The sequence below is a fragment of the Bison bison genome, unplaced genomic scaffold (assembly GCF_000754665.1).
Source record: "Bison bison bison isolate TAMUID 2011002044 unplaced genomic scaffold, Bison_UMD1.0 scf7180017863932, whole genome shotgun sequence".
NCBI lineage: Eukaryota > Metazoa > Chordata > Mammalia > Artiodactyla > Bovidae > Bison > Bison bison.
The window spans coordinates 338,342-360,145 of NW_011494504.1; the positions used below are offsets into that span (position 1 = coordinate 338,342).

Genomic DNA, 21,804 nt, shown 5'->3' on the forward strand with positions numbered 1-21,804 from the left:
TATAAGGAGATGAGACCAGTCAAGATGCTGGAATAGAAGGACCTGAGGTTCACTTCTTCCCACAAGCACATCACTAATCACATCTACAAATGAAACAATTTGAACACACCACATGCTGAACATTAGCAGAGGATCCTGGATACATTAAAAGACAAGAAAAGATCCCCAAATGACCAGATAGGATGGAGAGAAAGAGACATAAAACAAAAGAGGAAACAAGATGGAATCCATAATCTTGGGGTGGTGGAGTGGGGGTGGGGGAGTGGCTGAAGAAGAGGAGAGGTTACCACATCAGGAGAAGGCCCCTTGAATATTTAGGAAAACTGAAATCATATCAAGCATCTTTTCTAACCACAACACTATGAGACTAGAAATCAATTACAAGAAAAAAAAATGTCAAAAACACAAACACATGGAGGCCAAACAATATGCTACTAAATAACCAAGAGATCACTGAAGAAATCAGAGGAAACCAAAAAATATACAGAAAAACAACAACAACAACAACAATACAACAACCCAAAACCTATGGGATACAGCAAAGCAGTCCTAAGAGGGAAGCTTACAGCAATTCAATCCTACCAAGAGAAACAAGAAAAATCTCAAACAATTAATCTTATACCTAGAGCAACCAGATAAAGAAGAAAAAATCCAAAGTTAATAGAAATAAAAAAATTATAAAAATCAGAGCAGAAATAAATGAAACAGAAATGAAGTAAACAATAGCAAAAATCATTTAAACTAAAAGCTGGTTCTTTGGGAAGATAAACAAAACTGACAAACCTTTAGCCAGGCCCTTGTAATTATCAAAGTAATACAAAATTAGTGATGTAATTATCAAGAAAAAAAGAGAAAGGACTCAAATCAATAAAATTAAAAAAGAAAACAGAGAAATTACAACTGACACCACAGAAATGCAAAGGATCAGGAGATTACTGTAGGCAACCATAGGTCAAGAAAATGGACAATCTAGAAAAAAATGAACAAGTTCTTAGAAAGATACAACCTTCCAAGACTGAACCATGAAGAAACAGAAAATATGAACAGATCAATTGAAAGAATTGAAAATGAAAGTATGGCAAATTCTATCCAACATTTAGAGAAGAGACAAAACCGACTCTTCTGAAACTCGGGAAATTAGAGGAAGGAACACTCCAAAACTCACCTAAAAGGCCACCATCACTCTGATATCAAACCAAAGATCTCACAAAAAAATCCAAAATTACATGTCAATATCACTGATGAACACAGATGCAAAAATCCTCAACAAACTTCTAGCAAACATAATCCAACAATACATTACAAGATTAATACATCATGATCAAATGGGATTTATCCAAGAGATGTAAGGATTACTCGATATACACAAATCAGTCAATGTGATACACTGTATTAATAGGCTTAAGAATAAAAACCACATGATTATCTCGATAGATGCGAAACAAATTTTTGACAAAATTCAACACACTTTTATGATTAAGGAAAAAAAAACCTCTCAAAAAGTGGGCTTAGAGGTAACCTGCCTCAAAATAATAAAGGCCATATAGGACAAACCTACAGATAACATCATACTCAGAGGTGAAAAGTAGAAAGCATTTTCAGTAAGATCAGGAACACAACGAGTATGTCCACTTTACCATGTTTATTCAACATAGTATTAGAAGTCCTGGCTACAGCTATCAAAGAAAAAGAAATAAAGAAATTGAAATTGAAAGCTTCAATACTTTGGTCACCTGATGCGAAGGGCTGACTCATTAGAAAAGATCCTGATGCTGGGAAAGATTGAAGGCAGGAGGAGAAGGGGATGAGAGAGGATGAGATGGTTAGATGGCATCACTAACTCAACGGTCCTGAGTTTGAGCAAGCTCTGGGAGATGGTAAAGGACAGAGAAGCCTAGCATGCTACAGTCCACAGGGTTGCAAAGAGTCAGATATGACTGAATGACTGAACTGAACTGAAAGTGGAAAAGAAGTAAAATTCACTGTTTGCAGATGACATGGTACTATGCACAGAAAATCCTAAAAGATGCCACCAGATAACTACTAGAACTAATTAATTTACTAGAATTTGATAAAGATGCAGGATACAAAATTACTGCACAGAAATCTCTTGTATGCATATCTATACACTAACAAAGAAAGATCAGAAAGAGAAATTAAGGAAACAATTTTATTTATCACCACAAAAAAAGTAAAAGAATACCTAGGAATAAGCCAATCTAAAAAGGTAAAAGACCTATACTCTGAAAACTACAAGATTCTGATGAAAGAAATAAAAGATGACTCAGATAGAGAGATACACCATGTTTCTGGTGTATGGATTGGAAGAATCAATATTGTGAAAATGACTATATCACAAATCTACAGGTTCAATGAAATCCATATTAAACTACCAATGGCGTTTTTCACAGATCTATAACAAAATATTTTACAATTTGTATGAAAACAAAAGAGATCACAAACAGCCAACAAACCTTGAGAAAGAAAAATGGAGCTGGAGGGATCGGGCTATACTACAGGCTGACTTCAGACTTGACTGACTTCAGACTATACTACAAAGCTACAGTCATCAAGACAGTGTGGTACTGGCACAAAAGCAGACATACAGATCAATGGCACAGGATAGAAAGCCTAGAGGTAAACCCACCCACATATGGTCATCTAATCTATGACAAAGGAAACAGGAATATACAACAACAGAAAGACACCCTTTTCAATAACTGGCACTGGGAAAACTGAACAGCTACCTGCAAGAGAAAGAATCTGGAACATACCCTAACACCATACACAAAAGAAAACTTAAAACAGATTAAAGACCTAAATGTAAGGTCAAATACTATAAAACTTTTAGAGGGAACCATAGGGAGAACACACTCTGACAAAAATTGCAGCAGTATCTTTTTCAATTCATCTCCTAAAATAATTAAAATAAAACAAAAATAAATTAATTGGCCTAATTAAACTTCAAATATTTTGCACAGCAAAGGGAACCATGAACAAAACAAAGAGAAGAATCTCAGGATGGGAAATGATATATGCAAATGAGGCAACTGACAATGGATTAATCTCCAAAATATACAAACTTCTCATGCAGCCCAATATAAAAAAAAAAAATTCCAATCAAAAAAAGAGTGGAAAACTTAAATAGATATTTCTCCAAAGAAGACCTTCAGATGGTTAAAAAGCACATAAAATGATGCTCAACATTTCTCATTATTAGAAAAATGCAAATCAAAACTACAATGAGGTTATTACCTCATCCTGGTCAGAATGGTCATCATCACAAAATCCACAAACAAACAAAAGAATAAAAAACAAAACAAAAAACTAATAAACAAACAAAAGATAAAAAAATAAAACAAAAGAATAAATTTTTTTTTTAAATCCACAAATAATAAATGCTGGAAAAGATTCAGAGAACAGGGAACTTTCTTGCACTGTTGGTAGGAATGTAAATTGATATAGCCACAGTGGAGAATGGTATGGAGGTTTCTTAAAAACGAAAAATGGAACTACCATATGACCCAGCAATCTCACTATGGGGCATATATCTTGAGAAAACCATAATTTAAAAAGAAACATGTACCCCATTGTTCACTGTAGCACTATTTACAACAGCCAGGACGTGGAAACAACCTAGATGCCCATCAACAGACGACTGTATAAAGACGACGTGGTACACACACAATGGATACTACTCAGCCACGAAACTGGCTCATTTGTAGAGATGCAGCTGTATCTAAAGTCTCATACAGAATGAAGCAAGTTAGAAAAACAAATATCGTATATTAACACATGTATGTGGATATACAGAAAAATGGTACAGATGAACCTACCTGCAGGGCAGGAACAGAAACATAGGACAGAGAGGACACGTGGCCACACAAGGGGAAGGGGAAGGTGGGATGAATTGGAGATTAGGTTCGATATAAATACACTACCATGCGTAAAATTGATAGATAGTGGGAACTTTCTGTATAGCACAGGCAGCTCAGCTCAGTGCTCTGTGATGACCTACCTGGATGGGATGGACAGAGGGAAGTTCAAGAGGGAGGGAATATATCTGTAAATATAGCTGATTCACTTCATTTTAGAAAGAAAGTAATACAACATTGGAAAGCAGAAGGGCTTCCCTGGTGGCTCAGTGGTAAAGAATCTACCTGCCAATGAAGGAGACATGGGTTCGATTCTTAATCCAGAAAGATCTCACATAATACAGAGCAACTAAGCCCACGTGTCACACTATTGACCGTGTGTTCCAGAGCCTGGAAACTCAACTGCTGAGTCCGCGTGCCACAACTACTGAAGCCCACGCACCACGCCAGTGGTCCACAAGAGAAGCCACCACAACGAGAAGCCCGTGCACCACAACTAGAGAGGAGCCCTCACTCTCAACTAGAAAAAGCCCACACACAGCAACAAAGACCCAGGATAGCCGAAAATAAAAAACTCAAATTATTAACAAGAAGGAACGAGTGACAAGGTCTGTTTGATTGGCTTTTTGGCCTGAAATTCCCTATCTCTGGTGATAAGAATTTCTTTCTACCTCAAGATACAAGGAGTGCATCTTTTATGAGATTTATTCCCTGCTTTCAGGAAGGCAGAGAGGAGGGGTCAAAGTGGCCTTCTTATATCAGCTCTTTCTCAAGTAACTTTAATTCAAAATAATCAATATTGAATGAACTCCTGAGGCGGGGCTCAAAATGGTGGGAGAATAGGAAACAGTTAAACTCCCTTCACAGAAACATTGAAAATACATTTGAAAATATACCTACAAGTGGAACTATTCAGAGAAAGCTACTGAGCACTGACAGAAGACCTCAGACCTCCAAAAAGACAAGGAAAACCTACATGCAACTGGGTAGGACAAAAGGAAAAAGAAAAAGAAGAAATCAGGCCTGCACCCCAGGGAGAGAACTGTGAAGGAGGAAAGGTTCCCGCACCTTGGAAAGGCTCCTCACCAGCGAAGAAATTAGACTGGATAGAGGGGGAGCTTTTGGAGCCTAAAAATAAGAGAGCAGCAACTGGCTTGTGGAAGGCACCACCAGCCTATGCTCCTTAACTTGAGATGCTCCTCTGTCAGTAAGGATGGGGCTCAAGTGCTACGTAAAGATCAGACTCTGAAGCTCCGTCCCAGGGAGAGGACAAAGCTTAGGTGCAGAAACAGCCTGAAGAGTTCAGGCCATGGCAACTGAGGGTGTACTAGGAAGAAGCCTGGGCTCATCAAAGAGGCAAGACACCCTCACTGGGAGAGGGAGGGAGAGAGAAGCGGGATCACCATAAAAGCTTCATTTCCTGTGAGCACTCCCAAGCAACAGGACTTCACCTACAGGGGCTCTTTGTGTGGGTGTGAATCACCGCCGCTGCCATCCTGGGCTCGAGGTGGGCATGGATACCTCTTTCAGGCCCACAGGCAGACACCAAGCCCTGCCCATGAAGAGCTGGAAGGGCACAGACAGCTTCCAAAACTAGAAACCCCACTAGATGACACAGAAGACTGAGCTACTGGAAATTCCACCAGTGGGCCCCAGGACCTTCCTCCACTGACCTACAGAGGCACAGACACTCCAGCCACTGGGAGCTCCCCCAGAGGGCCCGGGACCCGCCTCCACTGACCTAGAGGGGCACAGACACTCAGCCACTGGGAGCTCCCCCAGAGGGCCCGGGACCTGCCCAGGCTGTCCCAGGAGGGCACAGACAGCTCCCCAACCAGAGGTCCTGCCAGCGAGGCATAGAACCTGCCCCTGCTGACACAGAAAAGCACAGAGAGATCCAGCCACTAGCAGTTCCACCAGGGGCCCTAGGACTCACCCTGCTAACTTGAAAGGGCGTGGCCGGCTTCCATAACAAATATTTCCACAGGCAGGTCACAGGATCCACCCCTACTGGGCTGGAGGGGCACAAACAGCTTTACCTACGAGGAATTCTCCTGGGGGTGGGGGACACAGGATCAACCCCAGCTGACCGAGAAGGGCACGATCCAGCTACTAGAATTCCACCAGCAGGCCCCATGACCTGCCCAGGCTGTCCTGTGATAATGCATGAAGCTTCCACATGGGAAACGTCAGTGGTTGCTGACACCCACCCAACTGTCCCAGGAGTGTACAGACAGATCTCTCTACTACGTAATCCGTCATTGGGTACAAGGACCTGCCCCTCTGTCCTGGCATGGCATGGATAGCTTTCAAAACTGGGAAATCCATCAGTGGATGTCAGAATCCACTCTGCTGTCCTGGTAAGGCAGGGACATTTCCTGCTAGGAAGTCCACCAGTGGGTGCTACGACCTGCCTTACTGTCCCAAGAGGGTGCAGGTAACTAGCCTCCACTAGGAAATCCATTATCAGGACCAAGAGTTGCCCTGTTGTCTGGGGAGCACACAAAAAATCCTCATTACTAGGAAATTTTCGAGTGGGTCCAGGGATCTACCTCACTATCACAGAAGGGCACAGATAGCACAACCCCCACCCCCACCAAACACACACACACACACACACACACACACACACACACACACACACTAGGAAATTCACCCAGAGGAGGGGCTGAAAACCACAGCTAAGCCCCAGGAAGTGAAGTCACTCAGTCGTGTGCAACTCTTTGCGACCCCATAGACTGTGGCCCACCAGGCTCCTCCATCCATGGAATTTTTCAGGCAAGAGTACTGGAGTGGGTTGCCATTTCCTGATCCAGGGGAAACCCCAGGAGCTATATAACTGAAAAAGATGAGTTGAAACCTCTCCTCAAGGCTGTGCGAACTGCGAAGTTACACCTCCACTGACAGCTTCGTAAATTCAGCCCCAGTGAAACATCCAAAAGAACAACAAGTACTTTGCAACTGGGATGGGCTACAGCAGCTGTGAACTCTGTAGACAGGTACATGTGAAGATAGGGACAAACCAGAGCCCGAGCTGCCTCCACAGCTCACAGTGTGACCAGCTGAATGACTACTGCAGCACTGATACCTAACTTCAGCGGACCCGTGCTGGAGGACATGTGAAACAACACCTGAAGAGTCACCAGGGCCAATTGCAGGCATACTTACAGTTAAGGCGGGACCCAGAGCAGCACCCACAAGAGTGCAAGTTGTGAGCACACAAAACAGCTGAAAGGGGACACAACAGAGTAAAATAACAGGTGAACAGCTCCAAAAGAGTAAAATTCAGAGGCTTCCCTACAAGCGGAGTGCTCTAATCCTGCCTACATCACAGAGCAGATCAGAATTACAGCTGGGAAACAGATTTCGGAAATTCCACTTTAAAAACTAGGGAGGAAACCTTGCCCGTGACAGGGCAGTGACAGTGACAGAGCAACTAGGAGGGCCCACTCAATATCAAAGGCAGGCTCCAATTACTACAGTTCAGTTCAGTTCAGTTGCTCAGTAGTGTCCGACTCTTTGCGACACCATGGACTGCAGCACACCAGGCTTCCCTGTCCATCACCAATTCCCGGAGCTTACTCAAACTCATGTCCATTGAGTCGCTGATGCCATCCAACCATCTCAATCTCTGTCATGCCCTTCTCCTCCTGCCTTCAGTATTTCCCAGCATCAGGGTCTTTTCCAATGAGTCAGTTCTTTCCATCAAGTGGCCAAAGAAGTAGTTTCAGCTTCATCATCAGTCCTTCCAATGAATATTCAGGACTGATTTCCTTTAGGATTGACCACTTTGACCTCCTTGAAGTCCAAGGGACTCTCAAGAGTCTTCTCCAACAACGCAGTTCAAAAGCATCAATTCTTTGGTGCTCAGCTTTCTTTCTGATCCAATTCTCACATCTATTCACGACTATGGGAAAACCACAGTTTTGACTACATGGACTTTTTTGTTGGCAAAGTAATGTCTCTGCTTTTTAATATGCTGTCTAGGTTGGTCACAGCTTTTCCTCCAAAGAACAAGCATCTTTTAATTTCGTGGCTGCAGTCACCATCAGCAATGATTTTGGAGCCCCAAAAAATAAATCTGTCACTGTTTCCATTGTTTCCCCACCTATTTGCCATGAAGTGATGGGACTGGATGCCATGATCTCAGTTTTCTGAATGTTGAATTTTAAGTCAACTTTTTCACTCTCCCCTTTCACATTCATCGAGAGGCTCTTTAGTTCTTCTTGGATTTCTGCCATATGGGTGGTGTCATCTGCATATCTGAGGTTATTGATATTTCTCCTGGCAATCTTGATTCCAGCTTATGCTTCAGCTAGTCTGGCATTTCGTATGATGTATCCTGCATATAAGTTAAATACGCAGGGTGACAACATACAGTCTTGATGCACTCACTTCACAAGTTGGAACCAGCCTGTTGTTCCATGTCCAGTTCTAACTGTTGCTTCTTGACCTGCATACAGGTTTCTTGGGAGGCAGGTAGGATAGTCTGGAATTCCAATCTCTTGAAGAATTTTCCAGTTTGTTGTGATCCACACAAAGGCTCCACACAAGGATCCACACAAAGTTGATAAAGCAGAAGTAGATGTTCTTCTGGAACTCTTGCCTTTTCAATGATCCAATAGATGTTAGCAATTTCATATCTGGTTCCTCTACCTTTTCTAAATCCAGCTTGAACATGTGGAAGTTCACAGTTCACCTACTACTGAAGCCTGGCTTGGAGAATTTTGAATATTACTTTGCTAGCATGTGAGATGACTGCAATTGTGCAGTAGTCTGAACATTCTTTGGCATTGTCTTTATTTGGGACTGGAATGAAAACTGACCTTTTCCAATCCTGTGGCCATTGCTGAGTTTTCCAAATTTGCTGGCATGCTGTCTATAGCAATTTCACAGAATCATCTTTTAGGATTTGAAATAGCTCAACTGGAATTCCATCGCCTCCACTAGCTTTGTTCGTAGTGATGCTTCCTATGGCCCACTGACTTCAAATTCCAAGATGTCTGGCTCTAGGTGAGTGATCACATCATCGTGGTTATCTGGGTCATGAAGATCTTTCTTGTATAGTTCTTTTGTGTATTCTTGCCACCTCTTCTTAATATCTTCTGCTTCTGTCAGGTCCCTACCATTTCTGTCCTTTATTGAGCCCATCTTGGCATGAAATGTTCCCCTGGTATCTCTAATTTTCTTGAAGTGATCTCTAGTCTTTCCCATTTTATTGTTTTCCTCTATTTCTTTACAGGGATCACTGAGGAAGGCTTTCTTATCTCTCCCTGCTATTCTTTGGAATTCTGCATTCAAATGGGTATATTTTTCCTTTTCTCCTTTGGCTTTCGCTTCTCTTCTTTGCTCAGCTATTTGTAAGCCCTCGTCAGACGACCATTTAGCCTTTTTGCATTTCTTTTTCTTGGGGATGGTCTTGATCATTGCCTCCTGTATGTTATAAATCTCCATCCATAGTTCTTCAGGCACTCTGTCTATCAAATCTAATCCCTTAAATCTACTTGTCACTGCCACTGTATCACTGTAAGGGATTTGATTTAGATCATACCTGAATGGCCTAGTGGTTTTCCATACTTTCTAATTTAAGTCTGAATTTTGCAATAAGGAATTCATGATCTGAGCCACAGTCAGCTCCCAGTCTTGTTTTTGCTGACTGTATAGAGCTTCTCTATCTTTGGCTGCAAATATAATCAATCTGATTTCAGTACTGACCATCTGGTGATGTCCATGTGTAGAGTCTTCTTTTGTGTTGTTGGAAGAGCATGTTTGCTATGACCAGTGTGTTCTCTTGGCAAAACTCTACTAGCCTTTTACCAGCTTCATTTTCTACTCCAAGGCCAAATTTGCTTGTTACTCCAGGTATCTCTTGACTTCCTCCTTTTGCATTCCATCCCCTATAATGAAAAGGGTATCTTTTTTGGGTGTTAGTTCTAGAAGGTCTTGTAGGTCTTCATAGAACCATTCAACTTCAGCTTCCTCAGCATTAGCGGTGGGGCATAGACTTGGATTACTTGGTTTGCCTCAGAAATAAACAGAGATCATTCTGTTGTTTCCAAGGTTTCCAAGGCAAATCAAACTCAGATTAAAAATATAAAGGCATAAGCCTCTGGAGAAACCACACCCACCAGGAAAGAAACTACAGAAGCAAGAGGAACTGCCACTGGAAACCTGCAGAAAGGAGACAACAAACAGTAAGCTAGAAAAAATGAGATGACAACGAAATATGATGACATGATGTAGCAAGATTGAAACATCCAAGAACAACTAAATGAAGAAGAGATAAGCAATCTATCTGAAAAATAATTCACAGTAATGAAAGTGAAGGTGGTCAAAGATCTTGGAAACAGAATGAAGGCAAGGATCAAGAAGGTACAAGGAAATTTTAACCTAAAGACTAAACAGAAATGAGTAAGACAAAAACCTAATTGAAAATACGCTAGAAGGAATCAATTGCAAAATAACTAAGGCAGAAGAACAGATGAGTAACCCAGGAGACAGAATACTGGAAATCTCTGGCACAAAACACAATACAGAAAAGAGAATGAAAAGAATACACTCTCAAGAGACCTCTGAAACTACATTACATCTACCAAAATTCAAATTAAATAGGTCCCAACAGAAGAAGAAAAAGAGAAAGGATCTGAGAAAATATCTGAAGATACAGTCAAAAAATTCCCAGACATGGGAGAGGAAACAGTCACCCAAGTCCAGGAAATGTAGAGAGTCCCATACAGCATAAACCCAAGAATCAACACAAGACACATATTAATCAAACTAACAAAAATTAAATACAAAGTAAAAAATGGTAAAAGCAACAAACACCATATAAGGGAATCCCCATAAGGTTATCAGCTGATTTTTCAGGAGAAATTCTGCAGGTAACAAGAGACTGACAGGATATATCTAAAGTGATGAAAGGAAAAAAATCTACAACAAAGAATACTCTACCCAGCAACAGTCTCATTCACATTCAATAAATCAAAAGCTTTATAGATAAGCAAAAGCTAAGAGAATAAAGCCCCACCAAACCCGCTTTACAACAACTGCTAAAGGAACTTCTCTAGGCAAGAAACATAAGAGAACAAATGAGGAAGGGAGAAAAAAAAGACTTACAAAAACAAATTCAAAACAATTAAGGAAATGGCAGGAGAAACATACATATCAAAAATTAACTTAAAGGTAAATGGATTAAATACTCCAACCAAAAGACACAGCTGAATGGACACAAAAACAAAATCTGTATATAACCTGTCTAAAAGAGACACACTTCAGACCTATAGACAAGCAAATGGAAAGTGAGGGAATGGCAAAAGGTAATCCGTGCAAATGGAAATCAAAATAAAACTGGAGTAGGAATAATCATATCAGACAAAATAGACTGTGAAATGAAGGCTGTTTACATGAGATAAGGAAAGACGGTACATAATGATCAAGGGTTTAATCCAGGAAGAAGATATAACAACTGTAAATATTTATGCGTCTAACACCTTAATACATAAGGCAAGTGCTAACAGCCATAAGAGGGGAAATCAACAGTAACACAACAATAGTGGGGGACGTCAATATCCCAGTTACACTAATGAACAGATCATCCAGACTGAAAATTAATATGGAAACAAAAAGCTTTAAATATTAGACCAGATAGTTTTAACTGATACTTATAGGATATTCTATCCAAAAGCAGCAGAGTATACTTTCTTCTCAAGTGCATATGGAACATTCTCCAGGATAGACTATAGCTTGGGTCATAAATCAAACCCTGGTAAAATTAAGAAAACTAAAATCATATCAAGCATCCTTTCCAACCTCAATGCTATGAAATCAGAAATCAATTACAGGAGGGAAAAAACTGTACAACACACGAACATATAGATGCTAAACAATGTGCAACTGCATAGCCAGTGGATCACAGAAGAAATAAAAGATGAAATCAAAAAACCTAGAAACAAATGACAACAAAAGCATGAGTAGTCAAAATCCACGTAATGCAACAAAAGCAGTTCTAAGAGGGAACTTTATAGCAATACAATCTCACCTAAAGGAACAAGAAAAAAAATCTCAAACAACCTAAACTTATACTTGGAGCTACAAGAGAAAGAACAAACAAAACCCACAGTTAGTAGAAAGAAATTATAAAGATCAGAACAAAAATTACTGAAATAGAAACAAAGAAAAGAATAGCAAAGAACAATGAAATAAAAAGCCAGGATCTTTGAGAAGATAGATAAAACTGATAAACCTTCATTGAGACTCATCAAGAAAAAAAGTGAGGACTCAAATCAGTAAAATTAGAAATGAGAAATGAAGTTACAGCTGACACTGCAGAAATACAAAGAATACAACAACTGCAAACCAATAAAAAGGACAACATGGAAGAAATGGACAGATTTTTAAAAAGGTACAACCATCCAAGACTGAATCAGGAAGAAATAGAATTATAAACAGAAGATTCACAAGTAATGAAATTGAAACTGTGATTAAAAATCTTCCAACAAATAAAAGCCCAGGACCACATGGTTTCACAGTGAATTCTATGCAACATTTAGAAAAGAGTAAACACTTATTGATCTCAAACTTTCTGAAAAAAATTGAAGAGGCAAGAGTACTGGAGTGGGGTGCCATATCCTCATTTTTCTCAGAAGACAGAATAATATGAAAGTAGCAATAAACTCAGTACCAGGAGACCTAGATTTTAGTCTTGTTGTTATTACTAAACAGTTGTAAGCAAGTCATTAACGCCTTCAAACTTTGTCTATCTGTAAAATAAGGCAGTTGATTTAAATTACCTTTTAAATTTTTTCTCAAAAGGTTCTATAAGAGAAAGCCAAAAAATGAAGAGGGAAAAACTCGATTCGATGAACAAAAATACAGAGATTTAAAGCAAGAATTTTTACTCACTACATAGTAACAAAGTCCTCTAATGAAAATTTAGAGTAACTAACCCTATATTAGAATTAGAAAGAAAAGCTGGGTTTAAGTAGTACTCACATGACTATAGGCAAATAACTTGACCAATTTCAGTCTTAGTTTCCTGAAAATTAGATATTAACTATAATCAATTGGGACATCTACTTTGCTACCCTCGCATGGCTATTACTGAAAATAAGCTAATACAAAAATGTGCCATGTAAACTTAAAAATTGTACAAATGTTCCCATTACTAAAATATGACTGAAGATAATTTTGTATGAACAATGAAAACATGCTTACTTTTCCACTTAATTTTCTCTAAGGAAAAAATATCAAGAGTAACATTAATTATTGTATGTATGTGGCACTTCAATCATCACACACACAAAAATCTGTTGATAAAATCTTCCCAAAACATTTCATCTGAAGGACAGTTATTTGACATCATCATTATAATTTACTATGTTCTAGATACTGTGACGGAGAAGGCAGTGGCACCCCACTCCAGTACTCTTGCCTGGAAAATCCCATGGATGGAGGAGGCTGGTAGGCTGCAGTCCATGGGGTCGCTAAGAGTCGGACACAACTGAGAGACTTCACTTTCATGCATTGGAGAAGGAAATGGCAACCCACTCCAGTGTTCTTGCCTGGAGAACCCCAGGGATGGGGGAGCCTGGTGGGCTGCTGTCTATGGGGTCACACAGAGTCGGACATGAGCAGCAGCAGCAGATACTATGATAAAAGATTTTTCTCATTTAATTCTTACAATAACCGTATAAGACAGGAAATACCATTATTTTCTACTACATTTAAACTGGGCTCAGAGAGGTCAGGAAACATTCCCCAAATCACAGAACGAATAAGTGGAAATGCCAAAATTCTAATCTCAAGAAGTCAAACTCCAAGGTCCAAGTCCTTTGATATAAACACCAGCTCTACATACATACTTAGTATTACTCTTATAATATTAATACTTTCAGGTGTCTTATAGTTTCAACTCTACCACTAGTCTAAACAGAATGACTACACTACCTGCATATGCAAAAAAAAAAAAAAAACAACCCTGTAGATCATTTTTTAAAGCTTAATTTCAACTCTGGGATATGAATGTCTGACAGACATTTGGGGCTTTCTGTCATTCTTCCTCCTAAATAAATATGAGAAGGAAATGGTGAGAATATGATGTGAAAGGGAACAGAAACAGGCTCTCTAAAGCCTTTGTGTAGGTCATTTTTCTCCTACTGCCTTTGATTCTGCTGGATCAGCCAGCTGAAAGATACTACTCAGGGTAGAATTTTGGGTCTTCAATCAGTGAAGAACCTGCTGACTACATATACTCAAGGACAGGATTTATCAATTCTAAGTCTTTCCCATATATGAACTTATTGACTGTTCTCTGAAAACAGGTATTGGTAAAGGCTTTAATCAGTCCTACATAACGGTTCACTGAGAAAACCTATGATCCTCAAACTCTTAAATTTCTAAAACTCAGTATTTCAAAGACACCTTTATATGACTATAGCTATTATTATATAGCCCAGCAGAGACATTTCTGCCCATGATGAAAGGCAATAAAGAAAAGGCTATAATTACTAATAATATCAGTACAAAATAAAAGGAACCTATAAGGTGGCTCCAGGGACATCTCTCATAAAATATAAAGGAACATGATAAATGGCCAAAATAAAAATACACTGTGTATAATAAGAAAGAGAACATTCTGTTGAGATATCACTAAGATGAAAAGATAAAAATTTATAATATTACTATGTGTATACTTGGTTAACTGTAATTAATTAAACTTTTCACTGAGTTGTCAATGTAACACTTAATTGGCATATAAGTATTTTTTGAATTATGTGTGATTATATAGCTTAAGTATTTTCTGTCCATCTGCTGCAAAGTAACAGCACTATCCTAAGGTCAACACAAATTTATAAATGGTGGCAAAGTAAAAACTTCTGAAGATATGAAATCACATATTTAATACTTATACATTATTTTCATGGAACTTCACAACCTTAACACTTTATACATTTTGTAAAGGGCTTCCCAGGTGCCGCAGTGGTAAAGAACCCGCTTGCCAATGCAGGAGGCAAAAGAAAGGTGGGTTCAATCCCTGGGTTGAAAAGATTCCCGGAAGAAATGGCAACTCACTCCAGTATTCTTGCCTGGAAAATTTCATGGACAGAGGAGCCTGCAGACTATAGACCATGGGGTCACAAAAGGGTTGGATACAACTGAGCATGCATACATCACACACAGAATGTAACAAACCAAAACAAAATTATATCTTTACAGAACCATGCTTGGCATTAGTCCATTCAAAATATAAACTCAAATATAAAAATGTTATTGAGTATAAAAATATTTGATCAATTCGCTACCATATTCAAGGTAAAATAATCTTGCCAAGTTCTTGTAATTTAAACAAGGTCTTAAAAGACTGCAAATGTTTTATCATTGCTTTCCTATATGTAAACTGAACCTTTAGCAATAATCCATGGATATTCATAATAGAAAACTACAAATTTCACATCAAAAAATCAATATACATCATTGTTTTGCAAATATATAAACAGACACAGATGTTTTCAGACTTGATCAAAATTATAGCATCAAGCAGAAATATTTAAATAAGTAGTGATAAAATTCAGATTTAATACATCTCAAAATCTGATTTGGATTGTTATTCATTTTTGGAATTCATAATACATCTTGCCAATCTACTAGCAGACTCAGGTCATTCCCTTAGGAATACCAAGTAACAAGAAATGTTTATGTGGCTACAAGCAAAATATAAAGATACCTTTAGTGACTGATGATACATTACAGTCTTCTGGTGGAAGACCTGTCCCACCATCCTTCCAGTATGGATTCAATTCTCTTTCCAGCAGTCTGGACTGGAATAAAACATTTTTAGAGGTTTTAATTTTAAAATAACCCCACTATAAAATATATTAATAAATTAAAAATCTGAGACTCAGTTAACAATTGCAACCTTAGGGAAATATTAAAACACTCTTTTTTTTCCCCAATTAACTTATTTATTTTAATTGGAGGCTAATTACTTTACAATATTGTAGTGGTTTTTGCCATACATTGACATGAACTAGCCATGGGTGTACATGTGTACCTCATCCTGAACTTCCCTCCCACCTCCCTCCCCATCCCACCCTCAGGGTCATCCCAGTGCACCAGCTCTGAGTGCCCTGTCTCATGCATCGAACCTGGACTGGCAATCTATTTCACATACAGTAATATACGTGTTTCATTGCTATTCTCTCAAATCATCCCACCCTCACCTTCTCCCAGAGTAATGGAAATAAAAGCAAAAATAAACAAATGGGACCTAATTAAACTTAAAAGCTTTTGTACAATGAAGAAAACTATAAGCAAAGTGAAAAGACAGCCTTCAGAATGGGAGAAAATAATAGTAAACGAAGCAACTGATAAAACACTCTTAAGACACACTTCTTCCAACTTGGAGGAAATAATGTCTAAATTAACATTCACTCAATGTATTTACTGAATGCCTACCATGAATTGGAACTGTGTTAGATGCAGAAGATAAAACAGTCAATACCCTAACTCAGCCCTTGCTAGCTTATAAGATAGTGAGGCATATAGATAATATATATATTGTATATATATTGTATATATATATGTATATATATATTGTATATATATAATGTATATATAATATACAATATAATATTGTATAGATAATATACAAGTAATTGACAAGTGCTTTGAAGACAGAAGTACAGAGTGCTAAAACCATATACAATTCAAACTCCTCTCATGCTGACAAATCAAAGACTTCCTAGAGAAAGTACTATGAGGAGTATTAAACCTAAAACCGAGTAAGAATTAGCCAGTTTCTTTTGCGGGTACCGAGAGCATTAAGGTGCGCCAAGGACAAGAATAAAAGCATGTTCATAAAACCCTAGAGGGAAGGAAAAGCACTGCAGTTTTAGGAAAGACAGTAATTCAGACTTAAATAAAACTTTAGAAGCACGAGTGAGTAGCAACAAGAGATTAGGTTGTACAATAATCAGAGGCTAGGTCACAGGAGCCACTTGAAACAGCTATTGGAGCTTCATGCTGGGGCAATGGTGAGTCATAAACATGATCAGCTTTGTATTATACAAAGAGCAAACTGGTTTCAGAATGGACAAAAGACTGGAGAAGAGCAACATTAGAGGTAGGAAACCAGTCAGAAAACTGTGGCAGTAATCAGGAGAGAGAGGATAATAACCTAGTAACAACACGGGAGTCTACCATGTTCCAAGCGCTATGCCAGGCACTGGTGGTGGTGGTTTAGTCGTGAGTCATGACCAACTCTCGCGACCCCATGACTATAGCCCGCCAGGCTCCTCTGCCCATGGGATTCTCCAGGAAAGAATACTAGAGTGGGTTGCCATTTCCTTCTCCAGGGGATCTTTCTGACCCAGGGATAAAACCTACATCTCCTGCATTGCAGGTGGACTCTTTTCCATTGAGTGATGAGGGATGCTAGGCACTGAGGCTATAATTAACAAGCCAGGCATAGTTCTTACCATCAAAGAAATTATGGCCTTGAGAAAGGAGAAAGACAGCAATATTAATATAGATAAGCACTATAAAATTACTACAGAAACATATACTAGGGGTATCCAATTTGACTTAGGGGGTCAGAAAATGCTTCTTAGAACTAAAAATTGCAATTACTAGAAATAATAAAGGCAACTGGATAGAAAAGAATAGAAGGAATTAAATGTTAGTTTCTAGTAATATGAACCAACCTTTGAAAACAAAAATGTTTGGTGAAAATAAAAATTTTAAAGCATTTGAAACATATTCATGAGCTGACAAAAAAGTACAGAATCTTCAATGAACAAAATTTAAGTTAGGGACTTCTCTGCAGTTCCGTGGTTAAGATATCATGTTTCCACTGCAGAGTAAGCAAGTTCAATCCCTTGTCTGAGAACTAAGATCTCACGTGCTGCAAGCCAAAAAATAGAAAAAAATAAAAAACAAACAAAAAATTTTAGTTAAAGGTTAACTTGGAGGGACAAACTAAGTAGTATGATTTGACTTCTTATAGTGTATACAAAAAGATTCTGTCACCTCCTTTTTTAGTCTACTATAACATACCTAGTATCTACAATCAAGAAATTCCTTCCAGTGCTCTCAGACACTCAAAGAGATACGCATCAGATACTCAACAGGATAACAAAGACTAAAATTACATACTGAGGTGGACAACTGACAAGTAATATTAATTATGAGATACTACCTGAAAGTATAAAAAAGACACACGACTGAATATATATAGAACTACTATCAGTAAGAAAAAGACAACCCCAGAACAAAAATTAACAGAAAACATAAATAGGCAGCTCATACTATGAGAAATCTAAATGACAGAAGAAAACAATGAAGAGATCTTCCCTAGTAGTCAGAGGAATGCATATTAATGCACAAAATACAATTTCTTACACATTAATCAGCATGACAAAAATTAAGTATGACAATACAGACACTAAGTATGGTAAAGAAACATACATTGTTCAGGGACAATACACAGATACTATGTCTTTGCAAGTGTCTGTAAAGAAAATACATGCATACTTCATAACTTAGCAATTTCACTTCTAAATATGTACTATGGAGAAATTTAGCACTGCTTGTAATAGTTTGTAAGAGTGAAAAACAACAAAAGTGGAATGGAAATTTACAAAACGGCAGAGTTAGATTATGAAAGACTACTGAGTAAGTAAAAGGAATGACATGGAAATAAAATATATCAACAGAATCAATCTCTAAAATAAAATATTGGTCATATCATTTGCAAATAATATTTTTGACAACAGGTTAATATCTAAAATATACAAACAATTCTTACAACTCAATATCAAAAAGTAAACCACTCAATTAAAAAACGGTCAGAAGACCTGAATAGACATTTTTCCAAACGCCTATGTGTGCCAAAACACAGCTAGCACACACGCACAAGACAAAATGCTCAACATCACTAACCACTGTGGAACTGCAAATCAAAACCACAATGAGATGTCACTTCACACCTGTTAAAATGGCTATCATCAGTTCAGTTCAGTCGCTCAGTCATGTCCGATTCTTTGCGACCCCAGGAATCGAAGCACGCCAGGCCTCCCTGTCCATCGCCAACTCCCGGAGTTCATTCAGACTCACATCCATCGAGTCGGTGATACCATCCAGCCATCTCATCCTCTGTCATCCCGTTCTCCTCCGGCCCTCAATCCCTCCCAGCATCAGAGTCTTTTCCAATGAGTCAACTCTTCACATGAGGTGGCCAAAGTACTGGAGTTTCAGCTTTAGCATCATTCCTTTCAAAGAAAACCCAGGGCTGATCTCCTTCAGAATGGACTGGTTGAATCTCCTTGCAGTCCAAGGGACTCTCAAGAGTCTTCTCCAACACCACAGTTCAAAAGCATCAATTCTGCAGCGATCAGCTTTCTTCACAGTCCAACTCTCACATCCATACGTGACCACTGGAAAAACCATAGCCTTGACTAGATGGACCTTTGTTGGCAAAGGAATGTCTCTGCTTTTCAATATGCTATCTAGGTTGGTCATAACTTTCCTTCCAAGGAATAAGCGTCTTTTAATTTCATGGCTGCAGTCACCATCTGCAGTGATTTTGGAGCCCAAAAGAATAAAGTCTGACACTGTTTCCACTGTTTCCCCATCTATTTCCCATGAAGTGATGGGACCAGATGCCATGATCTTCATTTTCTGAATGTTGAGCTTTAAGTCAACTTTTTCACTCTCCTCTTTCACTTTCATCAAGAGGCTTTTTAGTTCCTCTTCACTTTCTCAAAAAGACCACAAATAACGTGTTGGTGATGCAGAGAAAGAAGAATCCTAGTACATTCTAGGAAAGAATGTAAATTGAGACAGCCACTATGGAATATAGTATGAATGTTCCTCAAAAAAAATAAAAACAAAATTACTATATGATCCAGAAATTGCATTCCTGGGTATATATTCAAAGAAAATGAAAGACTAATTCAAAAAGACATATGTACTCCAATATTCATATCAGAATTGTTCACTACCGTCAAAATATTGAAGAAAGCTAAGTATCCATCAATAGATGAATGGATAAACAAGTTGTGATACACACACACATACTGGAATATTACTCAACTATATGAAAAGAATGAAATTCTGCCATTTGCAAAAACATGGATGAACCTACAGCATATCATGCTTAGTGAAATAAGCCAAGGCAGAGAAAGACAAACACTGCAGTTATTACTTATGTGTGAAATAAATGAATAACAGAAACAGACTCACAGAACAAACTAGTGTCATCAGTAAGGAAAGGTAATGTCAAGAGGTTCAACAGGGGTAGGGAATTAAGATGTACAAACTACTATGTACAAAATAAACTACAGGACATATTGTAGAGCACAGGGAAGTATAGCCACTGTTTTATAAACTACAAAAATACTGAATCACAATGTTGCACACCTGAAACTAATAATGAATATAAACCACACTTCAATAAAAAATAAAATTAAAGTAAAAGCACAATAAAGCTTTTAAATACCAATTACAAAAATTTTAAAAAATTAAAATGCTAACCATCATCTGAAGAAAGAAACAAGAGACTAACATGATGTGCCAGGCATAACATACTCAAACTGGTCTGTGGATGTTTGAAAACTGGCCAGTCTCACTCATTATCTAGATGATTTACTCCTGAACAATAATCTGAATTTTTACCTAAGCAAAAATCAAAAATTACTACAGGTTATGAAACATTAGGACTAAATCCAGGTATTTACAAGGCAGCAAAATAAATTCATGGGTAAAAGAATATTAAATATTCTTCCCTTTCAAATGTATAAAAGGAATAAAGCAGCACATATAGTTTTCTAAAAAGTTTATAATCTCATAAGGGAAGTAAAATAAGACTATTAAATTAGAGCACTTTATAGAAAACTGCAAGTACTAGAAAGTAAAGGAACAAATAAAGTACTATGGAAACATAAAGGAAGAAGAGATTTATTTCAATCAAGAGAAATAATAAGAATTTCATCATATATATCAAGTTAAGCCTTGAAGGATAAACAAGATGCAGCCATAGAGACATAGAGGGCATGTACTTAGAAAAATTCAGATGAACAAAAATTCCGAGACAGGAAATTGCAGAAAAACACAAAGTAATTAACTATTTTGGTTGAAGTGCAAATCACCCAAAAGAAAAGAGTCCAATCTGTTTGGACTCCATTTGCAGGCAGCATTTTGAGGTCTTTAAAAAAGAACAATAAATATAGCTCCTTTCTTTTCAATCTAGGCTCTGAGCAAGGTAAGAAACAAACACTCACTCACACACACACAAACATACACACACAAAAGAAAAAGAAATAAAAGACAAAAATCACCTTTATTGTTGCTGCTAAGTTGCTTCAGTCATGTCCGACTCTGTGAGACCCCAGAGATGACAGCCCACCAGGCTCCCCCGTCCCTGGGATTCTCCAGGCAAGAACACTGGAGTGGGTTGCCATTTCCTTCTCCAATGCATGAAAGGGAAAAGTGAAACTGAAGTCAGTCAGTCATATCCGAATCCTAGCGACCCCATGGACTGCAGCCCACCAGGCTCCTCTGTCCACGGGATTTTCCAAGCAAGAGTACTGCAGTGGGGTGCCATTGCCTTCTCCAACCTTTATTGTTAATGAAGGCTAAAGTAGAATTTTTCTTTCAGTGGACACCAAATGCATCTGTTAACTGAACCCCGCAATGAGGCAGACTTTCCCAGGTGTAGAATGTGATGAACAAATCACTGCAGATGGTGACTGCAGCCATGAAATTAAAAGATGCTTACTCCTTGGAAGGAAAGTTATGACCAACCTAGATAGCATATTCAAAAGTAGAGACATTATTTTGCCAACAAAGGTCCGTCTAGTCAAGGCTATGGTTTTTCCTGTGGTCATGTATGGATGTGAGAGTTGGACTGTGAAGAAGGCTGAGCGCCGAAGAA

The 21,804-nt window shown here is 38.4% G+C and overlaps 1 protein-coding gene across 2 annotated transcripts in view; it reads right to left on the minus strand.

Annotated features, from left to right (window-relative positions):
- CWF19L2 (CWF19-like 2, cell cycle control (S. pombe)) overlaps positions 1-21,804 on the minus strand; it is a 140,007-nt gene that overhangs the window by 92,664 nt on the left and 25,539 nt on the right. For both annotated transcript variants that reach the window (XM_010833793.1, XM_010833792.1), the window contains exon 6: positions 15,598-15,691. In XM_010833793.1, the coding sequence (XP_010832095.1) occupies positions 15,598-15,691 (94 nt within the window). The remainder of the gene's footprint in view (positions 1-15,597; positions 15,692-21,804) is intronic.